Genomic DNA, 15,448 nt, shown 5'->3' with positions numbered 1-15,448 from the left:
GGCCCAAATGTATGAAGAAAAATTAATTTTTTGCAAAATTTTATAATTGAAACTAAAAAAAAGTGTTTTTTTTTTTTCAAAATTTTTGCTCTTTTTTTGCATATATCACGAAAAAAAAAAACCCCAGTTGTGATCAAATACCACCAAAAGAAAGCTCTATTTGTGTGAAAAAAATGATAAAAATTTTGTTTGGTTACAGTGTAGCATGACTGAGCAATTGTCATTCAAAGTGTGAGAGTGCTGAAAGCTGAAAATTGGTCTGGGCAGGAAGGGTGTCAAACTGCTCTGTATGGAAGTGGTTAAGAAACTTTGTTTCAGAGTCCTACCTTTTGTTTTTTCTGAGAAAGCTATTTGTTTGACTGTGTCCATGTGCGAAGTGAATGTGGATGGGAGTGTCTTTATAATGATCAATCAGCTGCACTTTCAGGGTTCTATTGAGAAAAGGGGCAGGGTCTGCATTCTATCAGATGTGATTTCCCTTTTGGAAGGATCTCACCAAAAAATGTAATTTTTGTAGCAGGGGATGCCCAAAATCCGACTTGTAGCTTAGTGTAGTCTTCTGGGAAAATCTGTGAGCCAATCATACAAGCTAGAAATTACATTTCTGGGGGATGTTCTGTGTACAGAACTCCTCCAGGTTGCCATAATGCATTTTACAAAAAATTACAGAGCGGCAGATTGAAAAGGAAAGGTAATTTCTAATTACATTCAATTACAATATTATTTGTCTTGCAATTGTATACGCTATAATAAAGCACTAAACCTTTTTGGGAAGCTGTCCTTTCCAGAAAAAAGAGATCTCTGCTATTTTTCTGTACTATCCTCTAGGAAAATAACAAAACAGTCAATCTCATTGTGTATACCGCCTGTATTTTTGACGAATTGTAGGTATTTGACCAGGTTAAATAGCTGAAGTTAATGTCTCTCAGGTAATGGTTTTGGCCTGCAAAATGAGATATCACCACCTGTATGATTCTGCACAAAGTTTCCAACTATTTGATCCTTACATTGTGTAAATCTTCTTTTTTAGTGGCGGAAAGGACAGTTGCTACAATATGATGCAGTGTGTCACGGCGGGTCACCAAATCGTTGCCCTTGCTAACTTGAAGCCTCCTGACAGTGCAGGTAAAGTATGGATAATTTTATGTGTATGGATTGATGCATAGCAGTTAGAGGAGTGGTGTTATCAGAAAAGCTACTTTGTCCTTAAAACCTCTGAAAAAAGGTTCAGGGCGTATGAAGAGAAAAAAGCCTATGGCAGGGCTTGACAAATTTTGTTTGAATCTAGGAGCCAGCTAAAAAATATTTTTTTTAACTAACAAAGGGTATGGGTTACGGGTAGAACATGTAACATGTTCCCGAAGGTGAGCTTATCCTTTAACCCTTTCGCTGCCAGAGCAGTTTTTTTTTTCACACATTTAAAAAAACATTTTAGGCCTGAAGTTTATATAAGACCTCCAAACAATATATATTTTCTGAAAGCAAATCGTGGTCGTTTTTTGGAAACACACAATTTTAGTAAAAAAACATTAAAAATTAATTTTAGCTTGCACAAAAACGCAATATATTACCCAATTTTTTGTAATATAAAAACCGAGGTTGCACCTAATAAATGGATAACCAACATGTCAAACCTTAAATTTGTGTGCGCTCGCAAAGCTTTAAAAGCCCCCTATAGGTCATAAGTTTAGTGTTACGAAGGAGGTCTGGTAATAGAACTATTGCTCGAATTCCAGCCTGCACAGTGATTTGTAACATGTGTATCCCAATCAATGTTTCCAGGCAAAGGGGATCCGCCGCATGCGTTTACGTTTGTACGTGCATATATGTGAGGGTGGAGGGCCTCAATTTGTTTTTTTTTTTTGGGCGGGGGGAGGGGGGGTGGGATTATGTGCTTGGGTGTAACTTTAATTCTTTACAGCTAAAAAAAAAAAATTTTTTTTTTGCTCAACCTTCTTGTAGGGGGGTAAAAAGTCCCCTATGTGATTATTTTTTTTTGTGGTGACAGGTTCTCTTTAACCCCTTCATGCCTAAACTTTTTTCCAAAGTCATCTTCCAGGATGGTCCCATGAGAGAGATAGGCTCCTCCTCCTGCAGGAAGCACAAGCACAGATAGGTTTAAAAAGGCTCACCGGCTGCCCCTCAGTTTTTGTGTTTCCTGTCCTGCAAGCGTGAGCAGTGAAGATGACATTCATCCCCAGTCTGTTATTTTTATCTGGTCCAAGGCAGGCGTCCCTTGACACTTCCTCCCTCTGCCTGTATCCAACAGGTAAGGCAGCCAGTTTCAGGCACCTTTGGGGGAGGGATGGAGGATACCCAGGGGAGAGCTCTGTGGTTTCCTCAGGGCTTTCCCTGCTACTTCTAATATTCTCTTTGACATTCCTGCACCAGGTGGTGTTGTAGTAGTGAAAAAGGAAAATAACTGCGCTAGAGGTAAATAAACAAAAATTATAGCCGCAACTTCAAGTGTGACCACACCCTAAAAACAATATATATAAATAAGTTGCGCTAAATGATGTAGAACAAATCAATGTCCAAAAAACGTATAGTCCCAATGTGTAAACGTGAATGTATCGAAGAGTGATGTAAATCTTGATCAGCGCTCTAGCAATCCAGAGTCTCTTAGGTAATGTGCTTACCGAATAGGCAATCAATAATTGCAGAGATTCACATGCAGGGCTGACTTGATTGTGGAAAATCGTGTGTTGGACACTCAAAATTTGGTGTCATAAATCATAGAAAAAAGAGAAAACTCCATAGCATAATACCGTAACACTAAGTGTCAATGATAAACACCTTAAAAATGACACCACATGCAGGTGTGAGTATCCCTCACCAGTTGTGAAACTGTTTACCAGAAATATATAGTATAAGGACATAAATGACAATCCCAGTGTTGGAGAATCAAAGAAGGAAGGAGAACCACCACCGATTTAATAGCCTCTTACCAGATTTAGGAATAAAAACGGCAGAAATAAGAAGGATCCTAAACACACCAGGAACGCCAACAATGAAACTCTGAGCCCCTTACCAGACCAAGGTAGTATATCGCTCAAGATAAGATCTGGCCAAATACGCTCCTCCAGCATACAGCACTAATAGCAGGCAGTCTCAGGTACCAGAGTCAGGTTAGAGGATGTTCCCAGCAGGTCAGACAGGCCAATCCCAAATAAAAGGAAAACGCCAATAGTGTAAAATCGTAACAACTAGTTTAATGGATTAAAAGAAATACACTTACATTCCAAAAGAAAAACGAAGCATGTAAAGCCGCCGGCCGGATGGCTAAGCACATCCGCTCACTCGGAACGCTTCCAGGGATGACGTCAGCACGCCCTGACCTAACGACGTTTCGTCCTAGAAGACGTTTTCAAAGGTGCGGACGGCGTGCTGACGCCATCTCTTATGCATCGCTCAACCGGATATCCGGTAATGAGCGAAGCTGATTCCGCCATATTGCAAGAGGGAAGAATATAGAATCCGAGGGACTCGATAACAATAACACAATGGGAGATAGTACTAGTGTGGTTAACAAAGCCTAAACCATACATTAAATACGGAATGAGCACCTACACATACTTGATCCCTGAATAATAAAATTATATATTGGATTCAATGGCTTCTAATGAAGTGGGCTCCATCTAGTGGCTAAATGGAGGAAGCACAGTGAGTGTCAAACAAACAACAGTGTTGTAATAGTGGCAGGGAAAGGGGATGCTTTTCCACTCACCCCTGCTTCAAGCCAAGTGTGGGGAGGGTGAAGAGCCTAGAGGTCACTCATCAGCCAGCCGGAGCTTCCTTTGTCAGGCTGCCCGCTGTCTGTTTTTTTTTCTATTTCACTGCCAAAACCCAGGAAGCTGCAGAAACAGCAGACAAAACAAAAAAGAAGTACTGCCGCACTTGCGGCGTAAAGATTCCCCTGGATACTGACGAGCTTTTGTGCCATAGTTGCATAAAAAAAGGTTATCAACGAGGAGTCTAAGCTGTATGCAAAAGACTTCCTAAATTTCAAGAAGGAAGTAACATTCACTCTCAAATCCCTTCAGGCATCTATCAGTGAAATCAAGAAGTGTGGATCAACCATCAACATTGTCCGCTAATCCGAGGAGTGCACCTCGAGAGAAGACTCAGAAATCTCCAACCGTCACTCAGCTGCAGCTGACCTCCTCCGACTCTGAAGAGGAAGGGGAGTTCCTCTTTCAAGATAGCTCTGATTCTGATGGCGAACTAGAAAAGAGAAAAGGACTCTTTAGGCCGGGCAGAACCCCAAAAGATACCTAAACACTCGTTTCCAGCAGAAGAAAAGGAGGAAGTCCTTAAGGCTATCTACATAACAGGGGATAAGAAAATAGACGTGACACCAAGGAGGGCTTAACAGGCAGGGGCGGCAGGATTTCAGCCTAACGTAGTCAATACCTGCATAGCCAGCAATGTGTTATTCTGGCTAGAACAACTCCATGGTCATCTGGAAAAAGTCCCTGGCACAGAGGAGGTGCTGGACTCCCTGCTTTTGATAGAAAAGAGAGTGACATACATGGCTGACGCCTCTGCGGAAGCTGTTCGATTTTCAGTTCGCACCACAGGCCTAATTAATGAGGCCAGGAGAGGTCTCTTGCTCAAGACCTGGAATGGAGCCTTTGCGTCAAAGAATAAGGTATGTAACATTCTCTTTGACGGTAGCTTACTCTCGGGTCCGGGGCTCGAGAAATTGTTAGTAAGGTCAGCTGAGAAATCTGAAGGATTCCCATCCAAAAGAAAAGAAAAGCCGAAAAAGTATTTTTTTCGCTCAAGAGTAGAAACTCAATCAAAAGAGGAAAAGACACATCCCCAACGAAGATAGGTCTTTAACAAAACCAAGGGGAAATTGAACGTCCTTTTCTCTAACTCTGGGCCCAACAGCGATAAACCCCAATGACGCCAGACTACTAGTGGTAGAAAGATTACTTTTTCCAACGATGGCAAAGTTTCTGTGCAAACCCTTTCATTCTGCAGATAATCAAGGAGGCGTACAGGAAAGAATTCATGACAAAGCCACCAACCAGCTTCCCTGTCACGACTCTCTCAGATTCACTATACCTAAGGAAAGCCATGGAGGGGGCTGTCACATATCTATTTAAAGAAAGGGTGATTAAAGAACTACATCCTTCTCAGCAAGTATCAGGTTTCTACTCCCAAGTTTTCCTTAGGGCTAAACCCTAGGGCAAACATCGCCTAATCCTAAACCTGAATGGCCACAACCGATCGATCCAATACAGGAAATTCAATATGGAATCCATCTTCTCAGTAAGATCCTTTCTTCTAGAGCAGGGGTAATGAATTAAAATTCAAGGAGGTCCGGTTGCTAAAATTTTCTTTGGGCCCAGGTCCGAATCTGAAATCTTTGCTATGACTCAGAAAGATGGGCAAAACAAAACATGTCCATCAGCGTTGCTCTTAACATAAAATATGCCCATCCGAGTGCCCCCTAACATAGAATATGCCCATCAGAGTGCCCCCTAACATAAAATGTGCCCTTAGCATAAACTTTGCTCATCAGCGTGACCCTTAACATAAAATAAGGGACACGCTGATGGGCACATTTTATGTTAGGGGGCACTCTGATGGGCATATTTTATGTTAGGGGGCACTCTGATGGGCACATTTTATGTTAGGTTGCACTCTGATGGGCAAAACAAAACGTGTAAATCAGCGTTGCTCTTAACATAAAATATGGCCATTAGAGTGCCCCTTAACATAAAATATGCCCCTCAGCGTGTCCCTTAGCATAAAATATGCCCATCAGAGTGCCCCTTAGCATAAAATATGCCCATCAGAGTGCCCCCTAACATAAAATGTGCCCATCAGAGTGCCCCCTAGCATAAAATGTGCCCATCAGAGTGCCCCCTAACATAAAATGTGCCCATCAGAGTGCCCCCTAACATAAAATGTGCCCATCAGAGTGCCCCCTAACATAAAATATGCCCATCAGAGTGCCCCTTAGCATAAAATAGGCCCATCAGCGTGACCCTTAACATAAAATAAGGGGCAGGCTGATGGGCATATTTTATGTTAGGGGGCACTCTGATGGGCACATTTTATGTTAGCGGGCACTCTGAAGGGCACATTTTATGTTAGGGGGCACTCTGAAGGACACATTTTATGTTAGGGGGCACTCTAATGGGCAAAACAAAACGTGTAAATCAGCGTTGCGCTTAACATAAAATCTGCCCATTAGAGTGCCCCTTAAAATTAAATCTGCCCATTAGAGTGCCCCTTAACATTAAATCTGCCCATTAGAGTGCCCCTTAACATAAAATATGCCCATTAGAGTGCCCCTTAACATTAAATATGCCCATTAGAGTGCCCCTTAACATTAAATATGCCCATTAGAGTGCCCCTTAACATAAAATAAGGGGCATGCTGATGGGCACATTTTATGTTAGGGGGCACTCTGATGGGCACATTTTTTTTTTTATGGGGCACTCTAATGAGCGCTACAAAATATGCCCATCAATCTGCACACTTTAAAAACCTCCCATCAGCTTTAAGTGCAGCTTTGACCACGTTGCTTTCTCCCCTTGTGCTCCACATACCTGGAGCCAGGAGCCGAGCCGAGCCAGAAGCCACGAGCAGGGGGGCGGGGCGCGCACATAATGTCACGCCCCAACTCGCTGCCTGGCTGAATGGGAGCCGCAGTCAGGAGTGGGGGGCGGGGCGCGCGCGTGACGTCACGCCCCTACTCGCGGCCCTACAGGACACCGGGAGCCGCAGCGCACACACAGCACGTCACTGGTTGCTGGGACACCCGCGGTCCCAGCAAACCATTGAATGAATACAGGAGGCGGCCTCGCGGTCCGGGTGAAAGCATTGTGCGGGCCGCCAATGGACCGCGGGCTGCCATTTAGTGACGGCCGTTCTAGAGGCAGCCTTTCTAGTAACCCTCGACCTGAAGAATGCTTTACCTCCTTGTCCTGATCCATCCCAGCCATCAGAAATTTTTGAGGTTTGCTATCCAAGCGAGAAGGCAAATCCGTCTTTCAGTACCAGGCTCTTCTTTTTGAGATCTCGTCCGCTTCTTGCATATTCACAAAAAACATGGCGGAAGTCATGCAGGAGCTCCGATTGAAAGGAGTCCAGATAGTACCATATATGAATGACTTTCTAATCTATGGTCAGACAAAAGAAGAGGTGTTGGCATACCTTCAAACTACTGAAATTTTCCTTACCTCACTAGGCTGGAAAATGAACACGCAAAAATCAAACAGAATCCCATCCCAGAGGGATGATATTCAGTGGCCCAAAGGATTTTCTTGTCGAAAGACAAGATAATAAAACTGGCCAACACGACAAAACAGCTGATCACCGCAACCAGGGCAACAAGAAGGAACATAATGATCCTCCTAGGCCTCATGTCTGCTTCCATTCCGGCTGTTCAGTGGGGTCAATTTCACATGAGAGCACTACAGTGCCATCTCCTAAGCCATTGGGATGGAAAAACAACCTCCCTGGTGGAGAAGATTCCTGTTGTCAGAAAGTCCTTAGCTTGGTGTCTCAAAAAGGACTTGCTGACAAAGGGAAGGCTTTGGCTTCTGCTTTTCCAGGTCAGAGTCACCACAAACGCAAGCGCCCTCTGTAGGGGAGCCCACATAGACCACCAGGTAAGACAGGGAGCCTGGAACTACACAGGGCGGGAAGTTTCCTCCAACTTAAGGGAGCTCACGGCAGTACGGAAATCCCTGCTCGCTTTCCAAAAAGAAACGACGGGCAGGAACATCCAGGTGCTGTCGAACAATGTCACGACGGTGGCATACATCAACCACCAAGGGAGCACTCGATCGAAATCTCTGAGGGTGACTCCCGGCCTACTGTCTCGGGCAGAAACTCATCCACTATCCCTCTTGGCTGTCCAAGGTCAGCTACTGATGTTAAAATGAGAAGGGGCCTGGCTTGCAGTTTCCACTCCAATTCAGCAAGGTCGATAAAGACACGGATGAGCGAGTTTGGGGTGGAGAAACTTGAGTTTCCTCCACAGAGTCCTGACCTCAACCCATCAGAACCACTTTAGGATGAATTAGAGTGGAGACTGCGGGCCACGCCTTTTCGTCCAACATCAGTACCAATACTTTTGACAAAATAGTGTATGTGTGTGTGCTACAGCACTTCATTATAATTCTATTACTCTCTCATCCATGTCTTTATGGATCTTGCTTTGTGCACTCACCCAAATCATTATTTTGTGGGGTTGTTTTTTAGGGGTTGGGCTTTGGCCCTTAGTTACAGTGACTCCTAAGGCGTCAGCATACCAAGAAATAAATAAAACCATAAAGAAATGGATGAGCGAATTTGGGGTGGAGGAATTTGACTGGCCTGCACAGATTCCTGACCTCAACCCAAAAGAACACCTTTGGAATGAATTGGAGTGGATACTGTGAGCCAGGCCTTCTTATCCAACATCAGTACCTGACCTCCCAAATGCGCTTCTGGAAGAATGGTCAAACATTTTTATAGACACACTCCTAAACCTTATGGACCATCTTCCCAGAAGAGTTAAAGCTGTTAGAGCCGTAAAGGGTGGGCCAACTCAATATTAAACCCTACGGACGCAGACTGGGATGCCATTAAAGTTCATATGCGTGTAAAAGCAGGCATCCCAATACTTTTGACAATATAGTGTACAGTGTCTCACAAAAGTGAGTACACCCCTCACATTTTTGTAAATATTTTATTATATCTATTCATGTGACAACACTGAATAAATGACACTTTGCTACAATGTAACGTAGAGAGTGTACAGCTTGTATAACAGCATACATTTTCTATCCCCTAAAAACACCTCAACACACAGCCATTAATGTCTAAACCGCTGAAGAAAAAAAAAAGTGAGTACACCTCTAATTGAATATGTCGAAATTGGGCACAATTAGCCATTTTCCCTCCCCGGTGTCATGTGACTCATTAGTGTTACAAGATCTCAGGTGTGAATGGGGAGCAGGTGTGTTAAATTTGGTATTATTGCTCTCACTCTCTCATACTGGTCACTGGAAGTTCAAGATGGCACCTCATGGCAAAGAAGTCTCTGAGAATCTAAAATAAGATTGTTGCTCTTCATAAAGATGGCCTAGGCTATAAGAAAATTGCCAAGACCCTGAAATTGAGCTGCAGCATGGTGGCCAAGACCATACAGCGGTTTAACAGGGCAGGTTCCACTCAGAATAGGCCTCACCATAGTCGACGAAAGAAGTTGAGTGCTCGTGTTCAGCATCCTATCCAGAGGCTGTCTTTGGCTCAGACCATTCCCCGCACACTGCATCAAATTTGTCTGCATGGCTGTCGTCTCAGAAGGAAGCCTATTCTAAAGATGATGCACAAGAAAGACCGCAAACAGTTTGCTGAAGTCGGCAGACTAAGGACATGGATTACTGGAACCATGTCCTGTAGTTTGATGAGACCAAAATAAACGTATTTTGGTCAGATGGTGGCAAGCATGTGTGGCGGCAACCAGGTGAGGAGTAAAAAGACAAGTGTGTCTTGCCTACAGTCAAGCATGGTGGTGGGAGTGTCATGGTCTTGGAGTGCATGAGTGCTGCCGGCACTGGGGAGCTACAGTTGATTGAGGGAACCATGAATGCCAACATGTACTGTGACATACTGAAGCAGAGCATATTCTTCTCCCTTCAGAGACTGGACCGCAGGGCAGTGTTTCAACATGATAACAACCCCAAACACACCTCCAAGACGACCACTGCTTTGCTAAAGAAGCTGAGGGTAAAGGTAATGGACTGGCCAAGCATGTCTCCAGACCTAAAGCCTATTGAGCATCTGTGGAACATCCTAAAATGGAAGGTGAAGGAGCACAAAGTCTCTAACATCTACCAGCTCCGTTATGTTGTCATGGAGGAGTGGAAGAGGACTCCAGTGGCAACCTGTGAAGCTCTGTATTCTGTCGAACTCACATGATGCACTGCAAAACTTTGATGCTCTACCTTGCCGTTATTGAGTCCTGAAGAAGCCATCTTACTGGCGAAACGTTGACCAACCTGGCATCTTCGGCTACCGGAAGCATACAGTTCTTCTTATGATGCTACATGTTATATATGATATGTGCTTATGTCCTTCCGGGTACCTCAGTAGTTTAGGCCTATGTTTTTATGAAGTTGTCTCCTCTACTGAGCCTGTAAATTCTGATTAGTTAAGTGGACTCCGGGCTTACCTTGTCCCACACCTCTTTTTGTATGCTATGACATGGATGTGGCTTTAGCCAAAAAGTTTATTCTTGATGGATCTTTTTTCTGATCGCTGTATAACACCAGATAGCGTTAGCGTCAATCCCAGACAGCGTGTCAGATTGCCCGCCACATATTCATGATCACTTTTAACCCTTTAATGGCCAGTAACACTAACACACACTATACTCCTCCATTACTGGTGTAGTCTGAACAAATCAATATCATTGATCAGATCAGAACTATACTAGTGTTCCCAAAAGCACAGCGTTGGCAAGATCAGCCCCAAATCCTGCCAGCACCTGCATTTAGCCCCTCCCCAGCAAGTGCAGTGTCAGTAGACCACTGTCCCTTCTGATACACAGCACACAAAACTCCAGCGTTAGCAGAATCAGGCCTGATCTCTGCTAGCGCTAGCAGGTAAACTTTATTTGTAGTGGTTCAAACAGTCCTTGACTGCCAGGTGAGTCGCACTAGGTACCTATAAATTTAGTGGCCAAAATGTTAAATAAAAGATACTCTAGTGAAGAGGGCTACAGGATACTGATCATGCGATTGTGAGTCTTCCCTGCTAGAATCAGGCTCAGTATTCGAACCTGCAGAGAGCAACGGCACCCTGACAGATAGCTCTGACGACGGAGTAGAGGTCACTGCTATGGTCAGGCGTACCCGACCCTGTTCCCTAGTGGCTGAAGTGCTACAATCGCATGATGATTTATCAATCCAGATGCAGTGAGCCGGCTGCATGAGAGGCATTTTCTGGATGTCCTCCCTGGTACCCCGACTCAAAGAGCACCCCAGAAAAGATATGTCTGTAGTAGACGCGGATATAGGTGTGACACCTGCTATTTTTGTCCCTCCTGTCCTGGCAAACCTGGTCTCTGCATCCAGGACTGTTTCTGTTGCTATCACACACTAGTGAATTTTTAGTATAGGATACAGCACGGCACAGTCTAGGGCAGTGTTTCTCAGCCTTTTATGGTAAAGTACCCCTGCAGGTCTAAAAAAATGTCCTAAATACCCCTATATCAAGAAAGTAAGTTCTATTGTTTGGGTGTCATGGCTTCTGTGTGTGTGTGTAATGTCAGTATGTGTTTGTGATTATTTCTGTGTGTGTTTGTGATGGTTTTTGTTTGTGTGCAATATCATTGTATTTACACATGCTGCTTTGACAGATAAACACACACACATAATCACAAATTAACACAATGACACCCACACATACAATCCCAAATTACCACATTGACACCCACATAATCCCAAATTATCACACTTGCAGACACACAAATACCCACAAAATCCCAAACTAACACACTGGCAAACACACACACACACACACACACACAATCCCAAATAAATACACAAGGAGACACATATTCATAATTCCAAATTAGCACAGTGCCAGACACCCACACACACATAAATCCAAAATATACACACTGGCAGACAGACATAATCCAAAATTAACACACTTGGAAGCACACACACACACACACAATCCCAAACAAACACGCTGGCAGACACACACAAACAATTCCAAATGAACACACTTGCAGACACACATATAATCCAAAATTAACACACTTGCAGACACACACAGAATCCTAAAATGAACACACTGGCAGACACACAGAATCCCAAAATAACACACTGGCAGACACACATATAATCCTAAATTATAATCCTCGCAGACACACAAACACACACATAATTCCAAATTAACACACTTGCAGACACATACATCCCAATTTAACACACTTGAAGACACACGCACATAATTCTAAATTTACATACAGGTAGACACATGCACGCACATAATCCCAAATGAATACACTGACACACACATGCACACATAATTTTAAATTAACACACTTTCCGACACATACACACCATTCCAAATTTACATACTTGCAGACACACACACATTCCAAATTAACACACGTGCAGACACCTGCACACAATCCGGAATTAACACACAGGCAGACACCAACGCACATGATCCCAGATGAACACACTGGCAGTCACCCACCTAATCCCAAATTAACACACTGGTAGATACACAAACCCACATAATCCCAAATTAACACACCTGGAGACACATACATACAATCCCAAATAAACACACTTGGAGACACACAGTCCCAAATTAACACACTGGCACACACACACACACACTGGCAGACACACACATACAGTAATCCCAAATATATACAATTGCCAACGCACACACCTAATCCCAAATTCACACTCTGGCAGACACACATATATTCACAAATGAACACACTTGCTTTACTCCTTTACCATCAGAGTCCACCCTGTAATATCAGAACCTCCAGTTTACCCTCAGAACCTCCCCCCTATACCCTCAGAGACCCCCCCCCCCCCGTAGCATCAGAGTTCTCCCTATGCCATCAGAGTCCCCCCTGTAACATCTGAGTCCCTGTGACATCAGAGTCCCCCCTTTACCATTAGAGCCCCCCTGTAACATTAAAATCCCCACTTACATAAAGAGCCCTCCAGTGGTGCTAGAACTCTAGGTAGAAAGTTTAGCTGTAGCAATAGCACAGAAATCCCATACCTGTCAGAAAAGAAGCAGCATGACAGGAAGTGCAAGTTGGTGCGGTGGCACCCTGTGCACAATGCCTGCCTGCACGGCACATGTGCCCCACTGATTTCGGGGCCCAGCTCAGTGAGTGCCCCGGACAGTTGTGAATACCGAGGCTGGGGGAGGAGAGTAGGCAGAGTTATAGAGGAGCTGAGGAGGAGGAGGCCAAAACACTGTGGGTGAGCTGGGAGAAGAACGAAGGAATAGGGGGGGAATAGAACGCAGGTCATGGAGCGCGGGGGTGTATCTTTTCAAGCGCATTTTACTGCCCCCACTAGCTTGGTGGCCGCTTGTGCTCCCTCATGGTGGTGCCTGCTCTGGGCGGCATACCCGCCTGCCCTTGATGCGTGTACCATGGGTAAAGAAGCATCGGTCTAGGGCACATATTCACACAGGGTCTCAAAAGATATTAGATAGTCAGGAAACTGGCTATTGCATTTTTAGAGACCCTATCCTGGAAAGTTTACAGTTTTTTACAGTTACAAAGAAGTTACAAAAAAAAGTGTAAAAAAAAAAAAAAAAAAAAGTTAAAGAAAACCTAAATTTAAAAAAATAAAATAAAAAGCCAAAAATAGTTGTCCTTTTATTGACTTAATGTTCTGTTCTTACTGTTTTACTGTATATACTATACTGCTATACTGTATAGTTTTATTGTTACTGTGTTTTATTGGTTGCTTTGCAGGTACGCTATTCAGCTGCAGCACTCATCTGTTTTCAAGCTAACAGCATCAGGGTTTGCTTTCAGAATAGATTAATCAGTGACTACAGGCATGTAGGAGGTGATTTTACCACCACGTTTAGGCTTCATGTACACTGGACGTTCTAAAATTGCCAGTAGCTTTGTAGTGAGTTTTTCATCATTTTTTGACGTTTTTAGCTAAAAATCACCTCTCTGCTATTTTAGTAACTCTGACTTTTCCACAATGCAATGCTTGCCAGAATTACATTGCATGGGTGCGTGTTCACACCCGTGCTATAAGATTTAGGTGTGAGGAAAAAAGGGTCCTACAACATTTTGGTGCAAATGTGATGCAATTTGAGCCAAACAAAACATATGGCTCAAATTGCATCGCACAAACCTCACATGTGATGTGCACAGGAATGTGTTGCTTTTTTGGTGCAAATCACATGCGGTGTTCTGTTCAGCATGCACCAGTGTGAACCCAGGCTATGTTCCATGAACGACACCTCGAAACAGAACCCAGGCTTAAAAAAAGCAATGGCATAAAAAAACGTCAAAAAAACGCCAGTTAGCAGCGTTTTTTGGCATTTATTAGCGTTTATTGACATTAGAGCGTTCTTACAGCTGAAAAACGCCACTCAAAACCCACTAGTTCTGGTTTTTTTTTTTACAGCCTTAAACTGCCCCTGCCGAAAACTGCTGATAACAGCCTATGTGTGCCTGGACACATAGGATAACATGCTGGGGCATTTATTGGCTGTAGAAAAAAACATCTGACGCCAAAAACAGCAGCTGTAAAAATGTCCAGAAACTTGAGGCCTTACAAAAAAAAAAAGCGTATATGTCAAACAGGGCCGTTGTTAAAAATCATGGGGCCCCGTACAGCCTACCTGACCCTGTGTGAATGTGTACCAAGGGCAGGGGATATGCTGCCCAGAGCCGGCACCATCACAAGGGAATACAAGCAGCCGCCAGGCTAGTGGGTGCGATAAAATGCGCTTGGATATAGACACCCCTGCGCTCAACGTCCGGACCTCTATTCCCCCCTCCATACCCTCATTCTTCTCCCCGCTCATCCACAGTGTTTTGGTCTCCTCCTCCGCTCCTCCATAACTCCACCTCCTCTCCTCCCTCAGCCTCGGTATCCAGCGCTGTCCAGGCCCCCTGTGTGTCTCGGCCCCATGCAGGAGGGGACCGGTGGTCCCCCTATCAGCGGCCCTGATGCCAAAGCATGGGGGCTGGGGTGGAAAGAGGCCAAATCACTAGTATGCTTCGGCATATATTTTTCATTTTTTTTTTTACACAGATAGCCATAAAAAAAGGTGCTTTTTATTTGTTTTTTTGTTACTGTGTTTTATTGTTAACCGTTGTTTGCTTTGCAAGAACGGTATTCAGCTGCAGCACTGATTTGTTTGTTCTGACAGCAACAGGGTTTTCTCCAGCTCGCCTGTCCCCGTGGGGAACCCAAGAATGCAGCCAGTGGTTCCGCCAGTTGACCATAGAGCTGATGGGAGACCAGAATGGCTTATTCATTAAAATTTTCATTCAAATTAATTTCTTTGTAAGTGGGTAAACTTACAAAATCTGCAGGGAATAAAATACTTATTTCCCCCACTGTATGTCCATTAAGTGACAACTTTGTGTAGAAAAAAAAAAAAAAAAAGCAAAAACATCTTTTTGTCATTTTCCAGAAACTTAAAATATCCCATGGACTTAACAAGCCTCTCAGCAAATAGCTTGGAGTGTCTACTTTCGAAAAAGGGGTCATTTGCAGGAGGGAGGGGGGGGGGGGGGGTTGTGATATCTTGGCATTTCAGGGTCTCCGAAACTGTGATGGGTAGTGAGGAAGAGAAATTAGCAATTTACCCCATTTGAAATCCTGAAGGCGTTGATTGGTGTTCGGCACCCATACACAGCTAGGCTCACACGTGGTATCCCCATACTCAGGAAAAGCAGCAGAAT

The 15,448-nt window shown here is 44.0% G+C and overlaps 1 protein-coding gene across 1 annotated transcript in view; it reads left to right on the top strand.

Annotated features, from left to right (window-relative positions):
* Positions 1–15,448, top strand: part of DPH6 (diphthamine biosynthesis 6) — a 203,690-nt gene that overhangs the window by 12,816 nt on the left and 175,426 nt on the right. Inside the window, exon 2 of the mRNA XM_082275013.1 lies at positions 1,031–1,125. Within this exon, the coding sequence (XP_082131139.1) occupies positions 1,031–1,125 (95 nt within the window). The remainder of the gene's footprint in view (positions 1–1,030; positions 1,126–15,448) is intronic.

The sequence above is a fragment of the Pelophylax lessonae genome (assembly GCF_965119305.1).
Source record: "Pelophylax lessonae genome assembly, chromosome: 13".
Classification (NCBI taxonomy): domain Eukaryota; kingdom Metazoa; phylum Chordata; class Amphibia; order Anura; family Ranidae; genus Pelophylax; species Pelophylax lessonae.
Note: the sequence above shows the minus strand (reverse complement) of the source record. Positions and strands in the feature narration are given on the sequence as shown.